This window comes from Vipera berus (genome assembly GCF_964194415.1).
Source record: "Vipera berus genome assembly, chromosome: 8".
In the NCBI taxonomy this organism is placed as follows: domain Eukaryota; kingdom Metazoa; phylum Chordata; class Lepidosauria; order Squamata; family Viperidae; genus Vipera; species Vipera berus.
Window position 1 is genome coordinate 17,924,597 of NC_138211.1, and position 19,253 is coordinate 17,943,849.

General features: G+C 42.9%; 1 protein-coding gene across 1 annotated transcript in view; it reads left to right on the forward strand.

Annotated features, from left to right (window-relative positions):
- The window catches only part of BMP1 (bone morphogenetic protein 1), a 137,072-nt gene that overhangs the window by 50,713 nt on the left and 67,106 nt on the right, over window positions 1–19,253 (forward strand). The window contains exon 2 of the mRNA XM_081333738.1: window positions 17,470–17,583. Coding sequence (XP_081189864.1) covers window positions 17,470–17,583 — 114 coding nt within the window. The remainder of the gene's footprint in view (window positions 1–17,469; window positions 17,584–19,253) is intronic.

Consider the following 19,253-nt stretch of genomic DNA (forward strand, 5'->3'; position numbering starts at 1 on the left):
AGGTTCCATTGCTAAGTAAGACAATTATTAAGTGAGTCACACCCAATTTTACAAACTTTTCCCACCATTGTTAAGCAAATCACCGCAATTAAGTGACTCACACAGTTGTTAAGCAAATCTGGCTTCCCCCATTGACTTTGCTTGCCGGAAACTGCCTGGGAGGGTCCCCACTGGCAATCACATGATCCCAGATGCTGCAAATTCGTAAATACATGCAAGCACCCAAATTTTGATCACATGCTGGTGGGGATGCAGTGCAAGGATCCGGTTCTAACTCACTTTTTTCAGTGCCATCCTAACTTTGAATGGTCACTAAACAAATGGTTGTAAGTCAAAGGCTATCTGTATTAGCTTGTGTGAAAATCTTATTTTCTTTAGTCTCAAATTTAGGGCAACACTGACTTTTCTGTTCTCATTTAAAAAAAAAGTAAAGGTTTCCCCCACCAGTCCTGTCCAACTCTAGGGAGAACACTCATCTTTGTTTCCTAGCCAAGGAAGCCAGCATTGTCCGAAGGTGCTTCCATGGTCATGTGGCCAGCAGGACTATACATTGAGGCAGAAAGAATGCTGTTACCTTCCCACCAAAGTGGTACCTATTTATCTACTCACATTCGCATGCTTTTGAACTGTTAGGTTGGCAGGAGCTGGAGCAAGTGATGGGAGCTTACCCCGTCATGCAGGGTCTTGAACGGCCAGTCTTGACCTGATTAAATAATGACTGATTCAATCCATCTGTGGGTTCTATCACATGAGAACCCTGGTCCAGTCTAAGTTGTTTGCCTCCTCTAGCATCCATCTGTTGGGATAGGGGCATTTCTTTATGCCCATCAAAGCTACACTGGGAAAGGTGGCTTCAGCTGTTCCCTGCCTCTCTTTCCTTGGCTTCTGAGCAAGCACCCCCTGCCAAGCAGTTGCATTTAATTTACACCCAGTATTTGGCAAGACCAACTCATCTTTTAAAAATGACACTTACTTTGGATTCTAATAGTGCCAAATCTGTTTGGCAGCCAATTTGGTTAATATCTTTCACTGCTGCAAATCTCTCTCTGCATTTTCCATGATGAATTTCTCCTGTGATTGTAGCAGTTATTTGCTTTGCTTTTCCTGGAGACATAGAATAGCCCTTCCTAACTTTGTGTCCTTCAGACACGGTAAGGTTTTAACTCTCCCAAGTATTAGCTAGCTAGGGTGATCAACAATAATGTAGCACATCTGCAGGGTAACAAATTGGAGAAAGTTCATCTTTTAAAAATAAATAAATAAATAAATCTCTTTGTCCTCCTCTGCCAGTCCTTACAGTTTTGCCTGCACAGTGACTAACCAAGTATTGTCTATAATCTTTTTTTAAAAAAAATTAAACAAGCTCTAAGGCAGGGGTCTTCAAACTTGGCCCTTTTATGACTTGTGGACTTCAACTCCCAGAATTCCTCAGCCAGGCACGCTGGCTGAGGAATTCTGGGAGTTGAAGTCCACAAGTCATAAAAGGGCCAAGTTTGAAGATCCCTGCTCTAAGGTGTGGGTATGAAAGGTGTGGTTTTGACTGGTGTTTTGTACTCCAAATGGTATACATTTAATTTCAGTTGGCAAAAAAGCAAAAGAGTTGCAAAGAAAGAAAACTAATCCCAGCAAATTCAGTTTGATTTGTTACAAAACCTGGGCACAATTAACTATATTTTGTTTTGAGGTTCAAAATGTATTAATGTTTTAGCTATTTCAGTGGACTTTCTATATTTCGTTTGAGCACAAAAAATACTGGAAAAGTTTTGTTTTTTAAAAAAAAATTGAAGTTGAAAAATAAGCAAAATGCCTACAGGAATGAAGTATTTTATGGACTCTTGGTGTTTCTGCTTTCTATTGATTGATTGATTGTGTGCAAGTCATTTTCAATTTCTACCAACCATAAAGGTTGCTTCCTCATAGCAATTTATCCCTAACTTGTTTTTTTTTTACTTTTTCGTTCTGTAGATTGTGGGGGGGTGGGCTTAATTTTCTCAAGTGGCCTCATGAGAAACAAACTGTTGTGGAGTGCCAGACCAATAGTCTGAACTTAATTCTGCTCAAATATAATTTTATCACTTTATGAAAAGCAGTAAATTGAACAGTTTTGATTAGCTGCTACTGGCAAGAATATATGTTACATCTTATTTATGTTTGATTTCTAATTCCTGATTGACCTCACATGAGTTGGAAAGGGACAGCCAAAAGGCTGGATGTGGCCGGGGGTGGGGGTGGGGGGGGCATAAAATGCCCTGCTGTAGATTATACACTGAAAATAAACCCCATCAAATACTCATAAATGCATTTACACAGTCCTCACCTTTTGCCAGCTGAGTAGATGTATGCATGAATGTATGTATGTGTTTTTCATATTTTTGAATTACCCCTCCTCCTCTCTCCCTCCCTCCCTCCCTCCCTCCCTTCCTATCTATCTATCTGTCTGTCTGTCTGTCTATCTATCTATCTATCTATCTATCTATCTATCTATCTATCTATCTATCTATCTATCATCTATCTATCTATATCAATTCTAACTTATCTATTTATATCATATCTATCTATCTATCTATATCTATCTTATCTATTTATATCATATCTATCTATCTTATCTATATCATCTCTATCTATCTATCTATCTATCTATCTATCTATCTATCTATCTATCTATCTATCTATCTATCTATCTATCTATCTATCTGTTTTGTTTACTACCCATCTTGCCTAGAGGTGACTCTGGGCAGCTTCCAAAAATCAAAAGCCAATTAAACATTGAAAGAATAAGTGCTCATAATATAATGGTAATTTGCAATTAAAAAGTTGGGGAGGGACGGAGCAGGATGCACCTGCTCTGAACAGTGTACAATAACATTGACATTCTATGCACCTGACATGTGCAGAGTTGAAAAAGCGCTCTCTCTCTCTCTCTCTCTCTCTCTCTCTCTCTCTCTCTCTCTCTCTCTCTCTCTCTCTCTCTCTCTCTCTCTCTCTCTCTCTCTCACACACACACACACACACACACACACACACACACACAAAGTAACATTTGGCATTTTCTCACTGTGCTACTTTTGCTGCTGAGGACACATAACAGGCCACTGAAAAGGGAAACACAGAAGCTGCCCCTTGGATCAATTGATAGGGCTGAAAGATTGAGGACATGATGGTACCTTGACTTGAAGAAGGAGGGCTAAGGAATAGGCACCCTGCTCCTATAACAGGGGTCCCCAAACCACGGTCCGTGGACTAGTACCAGGGCGTGGCATGCCAGCAACCAGTCTGCACAAACAAGGAAAGCCCCATCCACAGGATGCAGGCAGCACACAAAACCACGCCCCCTCCGGTCCGCGGAAAAACCTCTCTCCACGTAACCGGTCCCTGGTGCCTAAAAGGTTGGGGTCCTCTGACTTGGAAAGCAACCTCCTATAGCTCAAAAGGACCAAGCCCAGAAGTCAGTGAAGACTTCTTCAAGTTCCACCATGTTACAAGGACATAAAGTTACCAAGCTAATCTTGCATTGATTTCTGATGTTAAGTCATCCCGTGGCCAATTATAGCTATGTTAATCTTCAAAACAAGTCTAAATTGGGTTGGAATACCCAATAATCTAATACCTAGTAATCAGTATCCCTCCAAATTAAGGAATTCTCTAATATTAGTGAATGATAGGCTAGAACGAATGCGTATATATAAAATTCAGCCCTTGCTGAATAGCATAGCTTCTGTCTAGACCAGGGGTCGGCAACCTCGGCTCTTTTATGACTCGTGGACTTCAACTCCCAGAATTCCTGAGCCAGCTGGCTCAGGAATTCTGGGAGTTGAAGTCCACGAGTCATAAAAGAGCCGAGGTTGCCGACCCCTGGTCTAGACTCTTAGAGAGAGTCTACCTGGCTCTCAATGCCAGGTGAGGTAGTCAAATTTAAGTCTTCTCTGTCATCACAGCAATAGGGAGGGGAATTTGTACTTCACGTTACCTACTGCAATAATCTAAAGAAAAATGTAAATCATTCTGAAACATGTTTTGATAAGCACTTAAGTCCAAACTTGTCTCAGTTTGTCTGTCTTGAGGTGACATGTTTTTGTATGTGTATGTATCGATTAGATTTATAAACTGCCTCTTTCCAAAGGCTCTAGGCAGGGAGCTTTTTAAAATTTCCAATCAGTGAAAGATCTCATATTCAGGTAAAAATGCTTAGGAACACATTGTGGCATCAAGAAGAGGGAGTTATATAATTTTCCTACCAATTGTGGATCTTTGGTATCATATATCTTCAATATGAAGTTCTTGTTCAAATACCTTGCGGTAAATTTGTTGTTCCTACTCTGACTCTTTCTCTGCTTTTCTGTTCATTCATGTGCCTAGCAAGAATAATCTTCCTATGGCAAAAGAAAATATTTAACAACATTGCTCTATATCATTAATTATCCATTGGGTTTAGACAACTTGGTCGTATTCTTTACATCCCAGTGAAGGAAATGGTGACAACCAAATCCTGGTCAGCTTGGATAAATAACCATTCATATTGTGCTAATCAGGGGGTCTTCAGACTTGGCCCTTTTATGACTGGTGGAATTCTGGGAATTGAAGTCCCCCACCCCTGTGCTAGATGTATCTGTTGGTCAGAGAGTTATTGCGGTGGAACTAAAACTAGGGCTATCTCAATCTCCATGCCATTGGGCAAGAAATAATGTTCCCCCTGTCCAACTGTATCCGACTCTTGAGGGTGCTGCTCATATTCTTTTCCTAGCCGAGGGAGCCAGCGTGGTCCGAAGAGATTTCCATATTATGTGGCCAGCATGACTATTCTGAAGGCACACAGAATACTGTTACCCTCCCATCGAGGGGTACCTATTTATCTACTTTATTTACATGCTTTCAAACTTCTAGATGGGCAGGAGCTGGGGCAAATAAGGGCAACTTATCCAGTTGCAGAGCCTCCCAGTTCTCCAGGGCTGTCAGCTTTCCAGCTGACAAGCTCGGTGACTTTAACTACTAAGCCATTGCGCCCCTTCCTGGGCAAGAAATACAGAGTCTTGAAAATGTGGTAGGAATTTCTCATTTTACATTTAATGCACTTACAGTGAACTAAAGCGAAAGCTATTTGAAAGCAATGAGATGCTTTTTTCTTTCTTTCGTGATTTCTTACCCGCTGGGTTGAATGAGTCCCTGCATCGTGGCTCCTGCTGCAAGATTCTCTGTAGCCGCTTGCCAAATTCAGTGAGCATATACTGAACATGGCACTAGTTAAATGCATTGATTTCTTTGTTTGTTTGTTTTGTATGCATTTGTTTGTGCTGCATTTTAGCCTCCTTCCCTTTTAACTCTTGTCAGAGCTCATTCAGTTCTGACTGTTCTCTATATAGACAGTCCTTGACGTACGACCAAATTCTGAGACCAGAATTTCCATAGTAAAGACGCTGTTTGTTAAAAAGAGCCTCACCCTATTTTATGACCTTTTTTGCTACAGTTATTACGTGAATCTGGATTCCAACTGTCTGAATTTTGATCTTGTGTTCACGGGGTTGCCGCAATGGTTGTAAGTGCGAGGACCAATTGTAAACCATTTTTTCCAGTGATGTTGTAACTTCAAATGGTGACTAAACAAATGGTTGTAAGCTGAGGAGCAGATTTGATTTTTAAAGAGATCCTAAGGCATTTCTTGCTGGGGGGGAAAACAACACTAAATTTTGTAGAGAGATACAGCATTTGAAGGAAGGGAGAAAGAAAGTCAGCACGTATTACGTATGAGAGCTTCCTAGTACAGCGATCCATTTCTTGAAATATTTTTCTTTCTTTTTTTATTCCCACCCTCTCAATCAAAAGGGCATCACGGTGGCTCAGCGGTTAAGACACTGGCCTTATTGGCTGGAAAGCCGGCAATCATAAGCCAAAAGTAACAATAACGTATAGTTCTAACCATTATGTACTTCAATGGAGGGCGGTGTGGTGACTTAGCGGTTAAGACACTTGTCTGCTGGAAAGCCAGCAACCCAGGTTCGAGATCCGAGCTCACATGATGGGGTGAGGTCCCTTCCTACCAACCTAGCAGTTTGAAAGCATGCAAATGTGAATATATAAATAGGTACCACTTCGGTGGGGAAGTAGCAGCTAGCCACATGACCGTGGAAATATCTTTGGACAGCACTGTCTCAATGGCCTTGAAACAGATGAGCATCACCACCTAAAGTCAGCTTCAACTAAGCGGAGTAAAATCCAGAGGGCCTTGCTTTAACTTTTCCTTCTCTCAGTCTGGGGAATAACAGTTTTTGCAGAAAATGCAGTAAATGATATGATTGTTTCTGCCCCAATACATCGCAACTTCAAGTAGCTATTGTCACCGACTTCTTTTATATTGAATGCCACCATGAACTGTCTCTACAGCCACGAGCAAACGCCCAGGCTGGAAAGCAGCAACAGCCACAAAAATGCTTATTTATCTCACAGGAGTCAGCATGTTGCCAAGGAAGGGCTGCTTGGTCATGCCAGCCAAGCAGACCACATGGATCTAGAAAATATGAATTAACTTGTCGTCAATATTAGTCAGCATTCTGCAAATATTAAGTTAGTGGGATCAGATTCAAAGCTCACTGTGTTGGAAAATGGCTTCAGAAACCAAACTAACTTAGGCTAACCTGGTTAATGTAACCTCCGGAGAAGGACAGAATTGGTACTGGCATTTCAGGCTACGGGTCAGAAATGTCATATTCACCCAAATTGTCACCAGATGATGAAGAGAAACCACAGGCCCACGCAATCCAGCTGCCACTCACTCAAGAGAAGCTGGCTGGGAATCCTGGCTGCTGCTGGCCATTATCCAATCAACTACATGGTACCGTGTATTGTTCTACACTTCCCTTGGCACAGCTGAATGGGTAATTTGCCAGCCTGCCTGGGCTGTAACTAACCTATAAGCACCAGCTGCCTGGGAGGGAAGTTGGAATGGGCAGAAATGAAAGAGAAGAGCTGGAACGCATGAGACCATTGCCTTCCACAGTGATGCTTTTCACCAACTCTCTGTTCCTGCTTAGAAAATCTCAGTGTCTCTGTATGTAGCCTATTGCCCCCTCCTCTATCTCACCCTTGAGATGGAACTGTTGCCCGTTCCTGAACAATGGATGGAAGCTTTGCAGAAATAGATCCAAATTTAAAGATGAATCTTCTGACTGAGAGCCGTTAAGCGGTGGAACCACCTGTCTCCTGGAGACATGGGTGCCCCATCACTGGAGGTTTTCAAGCAAAGGTGCAAAAGGGATTGGTCTGAGGATTCTTGACCTGGGCAATAGGTTGGACTCTAGAATGCTTCCCAGGTCCCTTCCACTCCTATGGTTCTAAGTATCTCTGTTTCCTTCTCCCAAAACTAGAAACATCCTTGTTGCTGTTTGAAGGAACATCTCACGAAAGCCAATGGCAGCTTTGACTTTTCACTGGATCTGTTTGTAACTCTGTCAGAGATGGTGGGTAGCAGTCCAGGTGTCCTTTAAGGTGTACATTAAAGCAGCATTTCCTAGGGCTACTCTGACCCTTTTATGAAGAGGATATGTAAGGTAATTGGTCTTGTCTGTGTTTGGTGACTGGGATGGAAAGATCCGTCTACATTCAGTATGTCTAAACAGAATTCCTCTTGTGCAGAAATATACAGTTCTGGGGTTTTTATGATTCCTTGGCATGGGAATAAAATATTGTTTATTGCTCGGATTTTTTTGCTGTTTTCATCATGTCTGTATGAATTACAGGATTACCGGTAGTCCTCAGCTTACGACCACAATTGAGCCCAAAATTCCTGTTGTTAAGCGAGACAGTTGTGAAGTGGGTTTTGCCCCATTTGATGACCTTTCTCGCCCCAGTTCTTAAGTGAATCACTGCAGTTGTGAAGTTAGTAACATGGTTGTTAAGTGAATCTGGCTTCCCCATTGATTTTGCTTGACAGAAGGTTGCGAAAGGGGATCACATGATCCCCCCCGGGACTCTGCAACCGTCATAAATAGGAGTCAGTTGCCAAGCATCCGAACTTTGATTGTAATGGTTGTAAGTGTGAAAAACGGTCATAAATCACTTTACTCAAGACCGTTGTAAGTTGAGGACTTCCCTGTATAAGCCTCTCAGATGCTTGGCAAGTGATTCATGTTTATGACGGCTGCAGTGTCCTGGGGGGGATAAGGTTGAACCCTTTTTGCGACCTTCTGACAAGCAAAGTTGATGGGGAAGCCAGATTCAGTTAACAACCGGGTTACTAACTTCACAACTGCAGTGATTCCCTTAACAAGTGTGGCAAGAAAAGTCGTACAATGGGGGCAAAACTCACTGACCAAATGCCTCACTTAGCAACAGAATTTTGGGGCTCAGTTGGAGCTCACAAGTGAAGGACTGCCTGTAATTGTGTTGGCTCTTCAGAAACCATTTCAACGCCAGTAGTTTGTGCTGCTGATGCCTCCTCTGTTTTCCCTTCCCCTGTGATGCAAGAATCTTTCAGGCAAGAGCTAGATTATTCCAGAGCAGTGAAATTATGCATGCCACACAAATCCTTTATTCTCACACTACCTATCCGTTTTGTGGAAGTAATTCTGTTTTGTCTGATCTAGCAAATGCACAAAAAAGAACCTTGTAGCAAGCGCAAGTCACTACTGCGTACACAGAGTGAACATAGTGGCCATTCACAACAGCAGTGAAATCACAATGTGTACGCACCTGTTGCGCCTCTTTGTAATCCCGCATTCACCCTCTCAGATCCATGTATCTGTATGGTTGCCGAATAAGCGTAGCCTCTGGTTTATCTGATCTTCAGTTCATAGATGTTTAAGCCACAGTAAAGCCATTAGTTTTGAAGATGCCATAAGACTGTTGTATTAAATCCCTCTGCTACTGTTAATCATGCCTCGAATTCCCCATCAAGGCACTTCTGCATCCTGTGTGATTCCCACACTGCCACTCCTGTTGTAGCAGTATGTGCGAATGTCCTTGGGAGACGGAGGGAGAGATGCAGACTAGACAGACATCATGCAAAAAATATCTCAGACCACAAAAGCAGAAGAGGGGCGTGGGAAACATTTCAGAAGAGACCCTCCCTAGCTTCCTGGAAAGTAAGGGGAAGAGGTGGGGGGGGGAAGATGGACTTGCAGGATTCTATTCATGCAACCTTACAATAAAGATAAATCTAGTCTTCATGATTGTATTTCTTGTTTGGACTGCCTTGAAGGACTAACAAGCTGTTGACACCCCACCCCCCACCCCGAACTATTTCATTTCTGGCTCAGCTCTAGTGCAAAGGAAGTAAATTAATTCAGTTTTCATTAGAAAGACTAGGGTCAGATGCAAGAAACCAGGAGCCAAAGTGGTGCAAATGAGTACAAGTTTATTCCGTGCTAGCTCTCTACAAGAATCAGAACTACTAATGGTCAAGGCAAATTGGTGGTAGATAAGAGTCAACAGAATTCAAGGAGAGCTGGAGTTAGACCTTGTGGCCACAAAGGGGTTCCAAACTGATGACCCCTCCCCCAGGCTTAGTGGAGCTTGGGACAAACCTTTTCCCCTTGCTTGGAATTCTGGTTTCATCCTACATCGCTGTGTCGAAGCTTCACACAGCGTGAAATTGAACAGCGGAACAGCATAAATAGAATAGAATAGAGTAGAGTAGAGTAGAGTAGAGTAGAGTAGAGTAGAGTAGAGTAGAGTAGAGTAGAATAGAATAGAATAGAATAGAATAGAATAGAATCTGGAAGGGACCTTGGAGTCTTCTAGTCCAGCCCCCCACTTAAGCAAGAGAACCTATATCATCCTAGACAAGTGACTGTCTGTTGTTGTTGTTGTTCCTCCAGGCCTTCCTGTCCTCTACTACCTTCTCCAGTCCATTTAGGCTCACACCTACTGCTTCAGTGACTCCATCCAGCCACCTCCTTCTCTGTCGTCCCCTTCTTCTCTTGCCCTCAACCTTTCCCAGCATTAGGCTCTTCTCCAGCGAGTCCTTCCTTCTCATTAGGTGGCCAAAGTATGACTGTCTAGCCTCTTCTTAAAAATCTAAAGTGATGGAGCGCCCACGATTTCTGGTGGCAAGCTGTTCCACCGGTTAATTGTCCTCACTGTTAGGAAGTCTCTTCTTAATTCCAGGTTGCTTCTCTCTTTGGTCAGTTTCCAACCATTGCTTCTTGTCCTGCCCTCTGGTGCTTTGGATAATAGATTTGATGCCCTCTTCTTCTTCTAGTATTTGTGGCAACCCCTCAAATACTAGAATACTGCTATCATGTCTCCCTTATTTCTTCCTTTATTTAGACTAGCCAAACCCAAGTCCTGAAGTCGTTCTTCGTAGGTTTTAGTCTCCAGGCCTTTGATGATTTTAGTTGCACTTCTCAGAACTTTTTCCAAGGTCTCAACACCTTTATTGGTATACCAATTATTGGTATGGCTGTCTTCTCAGGGTGACCACTTAGGGATATTTTGAAAAAGCTACAAATATCATGCATGACCTTTGCCCTTCTTGAATGTTGGAGGAAATTGTGTGCAGATTTTGGCATTTGCTTGTAAATCAGTTGGTCTGACTCATGATTGATACTAACATCATTCTGAGGTTAGCTGCAGTGAGGCTAGTTTGGTTTTAAATTGTTTGTTTAAATTGTTTAAAGGTTTGGAGACTAAAAACCATAACCAGCCTGGAAGTGCCATCAGCTATAGCAGGGGTCCTCAACCTTGGCAACTTTAAGACTTGTGGACTTCAACTCCCAGAATTCCTCAGCCAGGTGGCTGAGGAATTCTGGGAGTTGAAGTCCACAAGTCTTAAAGTTGCCAAAGTTGAGGAGCCCTGAACTATAGTATCTATGTGTTGCTGTGTGTTCTCCCTTCAAATTCCTTCTATACACGTTTAGTTAGGATTCAGCTCAATAGGGTTTATTTCCTAGCACATGTAAAATGGCACACTTACTGGGTTCAGCCATCCACAGAATGACAGCCATGATTGTCCGGACAAATTTTAAGCAGTCTTTTGACAGAAAGACAAATGTGAAGCTAAAAAAAAAATTAACCGACTCAAGAATTTGAAAGCAAGACAGAGGTCACAATTCAAAAATCTGTTCCTTTCTTTGACTCCATAGCAGAGATGGGTCTAAGGCCTAAAAGACAACTTAGAACGTAGAATAATAGGATTGGAAGGGACCTTGGAGATCTTCTAGTCTAACCTCCTTCTCAAGCAGGAGATCTCATACCATTTTGGACAAATGACTGTCCGGAGTCTTTTTGAAGGGCTCCGGTGAGTTGCCAGAGGCAGGCCATTCCACTTATTCATTGTTCTCATTTTCAGGAAAGGTCTCCTAAATTCTAGGTTGGATCTCCCTTTAATGATCTTCCACCCGTTACTTCTATGGTGCTTTGGAGAATAGGTTGACCCCCCTCTTCTCTGTGATAGCTTCACAAATACTGGAAGACTGCTATCATATCCCCCCTAGTTCTTTTCTTCTTTTGACTGGATATACTTAGTTCCCTCCATCGTTCATTGTATGGTGTAGCCTCCAGACCCTTTATCATCTTTGTTGATCTTCTCTGCACTCTTTCCAGAGCATTAAGAACCCCACCATTTTGAAATGGCTGTTTGCTGATTTATAGTCATAACTTGCCAGCACCACCTCCACCAAATCTTTCTCATATTCACACTCCCAACAAATATTATCCATTCTGTCCTTTCTATCATTTTTTTGTTTCTTCCAGGATCACTCTAGTCAGGAACAAACCCATCCTATCTCTTTCAACCACACCCGCACCCACACCGTGCTTTCTTCATCCCACCTTCTGTAACCAAAGGATCAGTCTTGGTCTCCCCAAGTCTTTTCTTTACCACAGACATGTCAAACACAAGGCCCGGGGGCCAGATCCGGCCCGCGAAGTGGTTTCATCCGGCCTGCGAAGCCATCCTGGAAACAGTGAGGGAATGGCCCCCACTGCCTTGGCCCTGGCCCAGAGATACTCCTTCTACCAGAGACCCCCAGATCTGTCCCACTCCTGCCCAGGTCCCCATAGGCACCCTTGATGCGAACAATGTAGAGCTGGCCACGCTCACCCAGTAGGCCATACGCACTCTAGCCATGCCCACCCAGTAGGCCACACCCACCCGGCCCCCTGAGGGCAACCACAATGCTGATGCAGCCCTCAATGAAATTGAGTTTGACAACCCTGCTCTACCATGTCACATCAAGTCCTTCAGCGGTTTCTTATTGCTGTCTTCCCATACAAGGAACAGCCAATTGGGATTGTTCTTTCTGTGTTCTTTTTCAGAAGAATGAAGGCATCTCTTTACTTCAGCTAACCCACCATCTTCATGGCTTAAGGATGTCTCTGGGGCTGCAGGAAATTACAATGATAGGTTGCAAAGAGCTGAGACTGATTCTGACCTGCCCCTGTCTATCTAAGGGGGTGAGGATTGCTAAATAATACATAAACAAACATCAGAAGAAACCAGCAGACTGGTTTCACTTGAACAAAGAGAAGTATTTATTGTTAGAATCAGTCCCCAGGGTGCCTCAATCTAAAGTTACAAATTTTTTTTCCGTGTTAAAAAGCCCAAGATCCTAAGTCTTAACATACCAGTTGGATTGAGATGCTTAAGATGAGATGAGACACACTATGCCATATTCTCTGCCTTTGAAGGCTCGGCCTGTGGCTGGCATTAACTCAGATGATTAAGCAGTCAATTCGTTGCCCAGCTGTATCAACTGGCTTTCTCTGTGAATCTCTACATTCTTTCTCCACATAGGCAAGGCTTTGTAATTACGCTTTTTCATACTGCTTCGGTGGGGAACAGGCAGTTCTAGCAAGTAAATCTCTTCAATTTAACTTATTTCTTTACTGTGTTTGCGAATGCTTTGAAGTCTCTGAAACAAGGGGCTAGTTCACACATGCAGCAGCTCTGCCAACTTGGCTCTTTGGAAATGTTTCTAGGCTCACTATCAAAAGTTAGACTGAAATTGTGGGTGTCTCTGTGACATTTCAGACCAAATATTCTGAGTTCAACTGTTGGGACTGGAAGCTCAATCTGTGGCACAGCTTGAATTAGAGCAGAACTTCCCAACCTTTGGACTGAAGGATACTGAGGTTCCCTCAGGGCACTGAAAATGGAGGTGTGTTTGTGTGGCCGACATCTAATGATAACACAAAACCTCCTAATATTTTGGTGCCCTCAGTTGAAAATATTGTGAGAGACTAATGTTCTTTATTTCAGTTCCTTAGTTTAAAGTAATCATAACAATAATCATAGCATGAAGGCAGGCAAAATTGTTGAAGATGATGGAATACAACTGACAGTAAAAAAATTGATATAGGCAGCAGCATCAAGAGAAAGCTAGAAATATTTGGGGGTTTTGGAAGCTTCTGATTTATTACAGAATCAAGTCAAAGAATACTCCTACCAAATGTATCAGGACCTATCCCAGGTCCTTCAGTTGACTGACGATGATTTTGTCAATGCTGATGATGTTCAAGTGGTGCTCCAGTTGTTTAGGGATTGCACCCAAGGCACCTATTATTATTGTTGTTAGCTGCAAAGTCGTGTCCGACCCATCGCGACCCCATGGACAACGTTCCTCCAGGCTTTCCTGTCCTCTACCATCTTCTGGAGTCCATTTAGGCTCATGCCTACGGCTTCAGTGACTTCATCCAGCCACCTCATTCTCTGTCGTCCCTCAATCTTTCCCAACATTAGGCTCTTCTTCTCCAGTGAGTCCTTCCTTCTCATTAGGTGGCCAAAGTATTTGAGCTTCAACTTCAGGATCTGGCCTTCTAAAGAGCAGTCGGGGTTGATCTCTTCTAGGACTGACCGCTTTGATCGCCTTGCAGTCCAAGGGACTCGCAGGAGTCTTCTCCAGCACCATAGTTCAAAGGCCTCAATTCTTTGGCACTCAGCCTTTCTTATGGTCCAACTTTCTCTGCCATATATTGCAACTGGGAAGACCATAGCCTTGACTATACGCATTTTTGTTGACAGGGTGATGTCTCTGCTTTTTAGTGTGCTGTCTAGATTTGCCATTGCTTTCCTTCCCAGGAGCAAGCATCTTTTAATTTCTTGGCGACAGTCCTCATCTGCAGTGATCTTGGAGCCCAGGAAAATAAAATCTGTCACTACCTCTATTTCTTCCCCATCTATTTGCCAGGAATTGAGAGGGCCAGATGCCATGATCTTTTGCACTCTCCTTCTTCACCTGCAACAAGAGGCTCTTTAGTTCCTCTTCACTTTCTGCCATTAGAGTGGTATCATCTGCCTATTATTATTAGTCTTCATTAATATTATTCTTCATTATTCTAATTTACTATTCCCTATTACTATTTCTGGTGGGGTACAGTGACCTAATAGTTAAGCCACTGGACTTGTCGGCTGAAAGGGTTGCAGTTCAAGACCCAAGTACCACGTGGATAGGGTGAGCTCCCCTTACTTGCCTCAGCTCCTGCCAACCTAGCTGTTCAAAATCTTGCAAATGCGAGTAGATAAATAGGTACCACTTTGGTGGGAAGGTAACAGCATTCCAAGGACCTCGGCATATAGTCATACTGGCCACATGTCCACAGAAGTGACTTCAGACAACGCCGGCTCCCTTGGCTAAGAAACTAAGATGAGCACCACCGCCTAGAGTTAGACATGACTGGACAGGGGGAACCTTTACCTTCTTAACTTTTATTACTATTTCTGGGAATTTGTTTTCAATTTATTTTAAGACTGTTCACTGTCCACAGTCGCCTGCTGAGCTAAGCGGCCAAACAAATTGAATAAACAGATGAATAGACGCATGTGTTTTAATAGCTAGTTAAAAAGGAAGTGGGGAGGGAGTAGGATGGAAGAGAAAGGCAACTCTCTTGTTTCCAAAGAGAAGATGGTTTAACCAGGATGTTTAGGAGCTTGGAAGCTAGGTACCCAAAGGCCATGCTTTGCTTGCTTTCACTCATTCTTTCCATTTCATGTTCCAGAAATTTTCATGAGTTGCATTCCAGAACTGTATTGCTACGTTGCCCTTCCTTCCCTCGTGTGTTCCTTACCGTGCAAAGATTTGGCGTTCTCTGAGCATTTTCCCCTTCAGGGCAGTTAGGACACAATGGATAAACCAGAAATTTAATTTCACAATATTTTACAGCAAAAAGTCAGAGCAAATATTAAGTAAAAGTAAAGGTTCCCCCGCACAGGCGTGCTAGTCGTTTCCAACTCTAGGGGTCGGTGCTCATCTCCGTTTCAAAGCTGAAGAGCCAGCATTTGTCCGAGGACGTCTCCATGGTCACGTGGCCGGCATGACTAGACGCCAAAGGCGCACGGAATGCTGTTACCTTCCCACTGTAGTGGTCCCTATTTTTCTACTTGCATTTTTACGTGCTTTTGAACTGCTAGGTTGGCAGGAGCTGGGACGAGTAACAGGCGCTCACTCTGTTATGCGGCACTTGGGATTCGACCCGCCAAACTGCCGACCATCTGATCGACAAGCTCAGCGTCCTAACCCACTGAGCCACTGCGTCCCTTTTTGAGCAAATATTAGCTGTCCCTCAAATATTCACATCTTGTCAGGTGAAGATGATGTTTTTACAGCATTTGTTGCATTTCTACTTTCGTGATAGGTGTTCAAATATTTGCATCCCAAAGACATGAGTCAATATTTTTTTTACAATGCACAAGTGGTCACCCTTGCCTTATGGAGCATCTGCAGTGCCTGGACTAATCGGTCCAATGTCTTTCAGAAGAATTGGTTCCCTGTTTTCTGCCTGGAGTCCTATAGATTTTGTTACGGCTTTAAATGCGGCAACATGCTGATAGAAAATGCAAAAATAAGCATTTTGTGAAAATTGGTTTGGTTTTAATTACAGCTTTCAGTGTTTCTGGCTGTAAAAAGTGGAAATGTATATGTACGGCCAGAATGTTTGGTTCTTTGGCATTGTGATTGCAGAGTGGGAAGTAGAATTTCGAATTTGCTAGGAACTGAACTGAAAAGGAACTGAATCCAATCTGGCACAAAGGATCTGTGCATTGTTATCTATTTCGTTCAGCGGAACCATATGATTTTGATTGTTTCTGTGGCAGATGAATGGGAGGTTATTTGAGTATCCCTTGGATTAAATGAGCTCAGACTGGCTTGGCAAAAATCTGTGTGCCAAGAAAGAGATGGAGGGTGTTTGAGAAAGGGAACTTTCCAAAGAAGCTTGAGGTTAAAACAATTTATGTAATAATAATTTTTTTAAAAAAAAATCTCTAGCAGATGCAGTAAGCTTCACGGAGACCAGATGTTTAACATTATAGTTGCCAACTGAGCTGATGGAAGAAGGGGAGACAGGGAGGAACCATCCATCATAGTAGCCATCTTTCCTCTATGCCAGAGGTCTCCAAACTTGGCAACTTTAAGACTTGTAGACTTCAACTCCCAAAATTCCGCAGCCAGCCATGAGAAGTCTGCTGGCTTCCTGCTGGTTTCCCACAAAGTCAATGGGGAAGCCAGTGGGAAGTCAGAAGTTGTAATCATGAAAGATCCTCACTTAAATAATTTGCTCGATCCTTACTTAATGATGGCAACCAGGGCATCTGGGATGACCATTGCTAAGTGGCACAGCCATATGGTTTTTCGGTTTACAACCACATCACTTAATGATTGCGTTTCCAGTCCCAATTAGCACTGTTAAGAAGGTATTGCCTTTGGTAAAATTCCATGGTAGCTGATTTTAGGATTTTTTCACACTTCTGCAAACATCCATATGAACTTCCTGAAAGCAGATGGAGACTGATGAAATTTTTGAAATACAATGTAATCCAGCTTCAACAAGGATGTAAGACAGTTCTTGAATATGGTTATTTTTAAGACTGTGGCAGTCTTGGTGGTGAACCTAGATGGTATCTTACAGGGCAAATAACTTTGGAGAATGAATTGGGGCAAGTATTGTCCCTAACACCAAGAGGCAGTTTGGTGTAGTGGTTAAAGTGCTGGATTAGTAAATGGGAGACTGTGAGTTCTACCCTTCTTTAAGCAAAAAAAAAAACAGCTGGACAAGGTGGGCCACCTGGTTCAGCATCTCTTTAACATTATCTCTAAGCACATTTTTTTTTAAAATCGGTTTGTCCATTGATGTCTCTTTACCTTCTCTGATTGTGGAGTAATTCTTAGCTCTTTTATTGTTCATAAAATGTTGAATTTCTTTTTCTGTGTCAGTTGACAGCCTGCTTTGAAGTCCTTCTTTAAAGATACTTTTTTATTGATTTGACATTAAAAAAATGTAAACATACGAAAGGACATCAAGATTCAAAGAGAAAATCCTCCAGATTCATTTTTATGCCCTGAGCACAAAATTAGAGGTGCTTAAGAGTAAGTGGGGCTTAAAAAGGGGTCTTTACTGCCGCCTTTGTGTCACGATCTGTGCGGTGAATCAGCAGCGTTTGATGAACAGCAAGTTATACATTAAATGTGCTGTACTGCAAATACTGTAGTTTTTAAATCCATTCAGTTTGAAAACGTAAGTCCCTTTTTTCCTTCTGTTTTCCAGCTGCCTTTATAGGAGATATCGCCTTGGATGAAGAGGACCTGAGATTGTTCCAGGTGGACAGGGTTGTGGACCTCACACGGCATACAGTTGAAAGAACTGCTACCAATACTTCAGGTAGGGCTTCTAATCTTCATAATGTTAGCAGTGGAGGTACAGGTAGCCCTCGAATTACGGCCACAGTTGAGCCCAAAATTTATGTTGCTAAGTGAAACATTTGTTAAATGATTTGGAAACATTTGAATCGTGTGATCCCCTTTGGCGACCTTCCGACGAACAAAGTCAACGGGGAACCCAGATTCATTTGACAACCAGGTTACCAACTTCTCCACTGCAGTGATTCTCTTAACAAACTGTGGCCAGAGAGTTCATAAGACGGGGCAAAGCGTGCTTAACAGATGTCCCACTTGGCAACAGACACGTGGGACTCAATTGTGGCCGTACGCCAAGGACTAACCTGTGTAGAGCTTTTGCAAAGAAGGCCTTCCCTGGGGGTTTAACCAAAGATGACGAAAGTGACGAGAAGAGTCATTGCAGGAAAGATAAACAGTGTGTGAAAAGAGAGTGTTGCATCCATCATGTTCCTGTGAAAAGAAAACCAGACATTTGCAGTGCTACTGTTAGCTCAGCTGCTGTTCCAGCGGAGAATGGAAGGCGGGCGCAGTCCTGGCACATGTCCACCGATAACATTGGCAGGATCCTGGATCCCCAGGAAAAAGACAAAAGGAGCAACGATACCTACCATCTTTGAGCAGGGGCAAGTGATTAGCTGTGGGGTTTTTTTAGTAGAATGAGGACAATTATGTGAAGGATTTTTCCCGGGACTAAAGAGATCTCCCTACCACTGACATTTGTTCAACTGTAGATTAACGGCTGCAAAATAACAACAAAAAAAAACGTATGTGTACCTATGAGTCATTTTGACTCCTGGCAACTACCTGGACAGGTCCCCACAGTATTCTTAACAATGTTTTTAGAAAGTGTCTTCTTGCCTTCCTTTTTTTCTTCTTCTTCCTAAGATGGAGAGAGAAAAGCTGCCTCAAAGCCATCCAGTTGACTTTATGCAGAACCCATGTTTTCCAGATTTTTAGCCTGGTGCCTTTGTCACTACATCAAGGTGGCTTTTCCCGGAGAAAAAAGGAGTGAAAAACTACAGTATTCAAAGTACGCAAATTGGCAATTACACACACGCTCTTCAAGCGTTCAGGGTTGGCCTGTTTGTCTTAACTCACAAATGTTGTGGGCTTTTGAACAAAAGGGACAGTCAGCTTTGTCAGTCTTGAAGGTGATGGTTGGATTGTGGGCAAGTGTGGCCACAAGATGTTCTGATTTCTTTGTGGACTTCTGGTTTCAATGATAGGACCAAAAGGGAACCAGGTGTAGCAATAGCGCTTACACTTATATACCGCTTCATAGTGCTTTACAGCCCTCTCTAAGTGGTCTACAGCATCAGCATATTGCCCCCAACAATCTGAGTCAACCTTGAGCCAGTCAGGATCAAACTCCTGGCAGTGGGCAGAGTTAGCCTGTAACACTAATGACAACAGCATTGATCTTCAACCAACACACACAACGCCCCCCCATCAGCACGTCACCTTCCAATGATAGTCACCTGATGTGACCTCCCCATCACCTCACTGGATGCCACCCACACTTGACTCATTGCAAGTCCTTGCCTGACGTAACCCTCACCTGATGTGACTTCCCCATCACAAGACCTACTGACCACAGAAAGCCCAGAAGAACACTGACACTGACATCCCTTAAACTCCGCTGAAGATGTTACC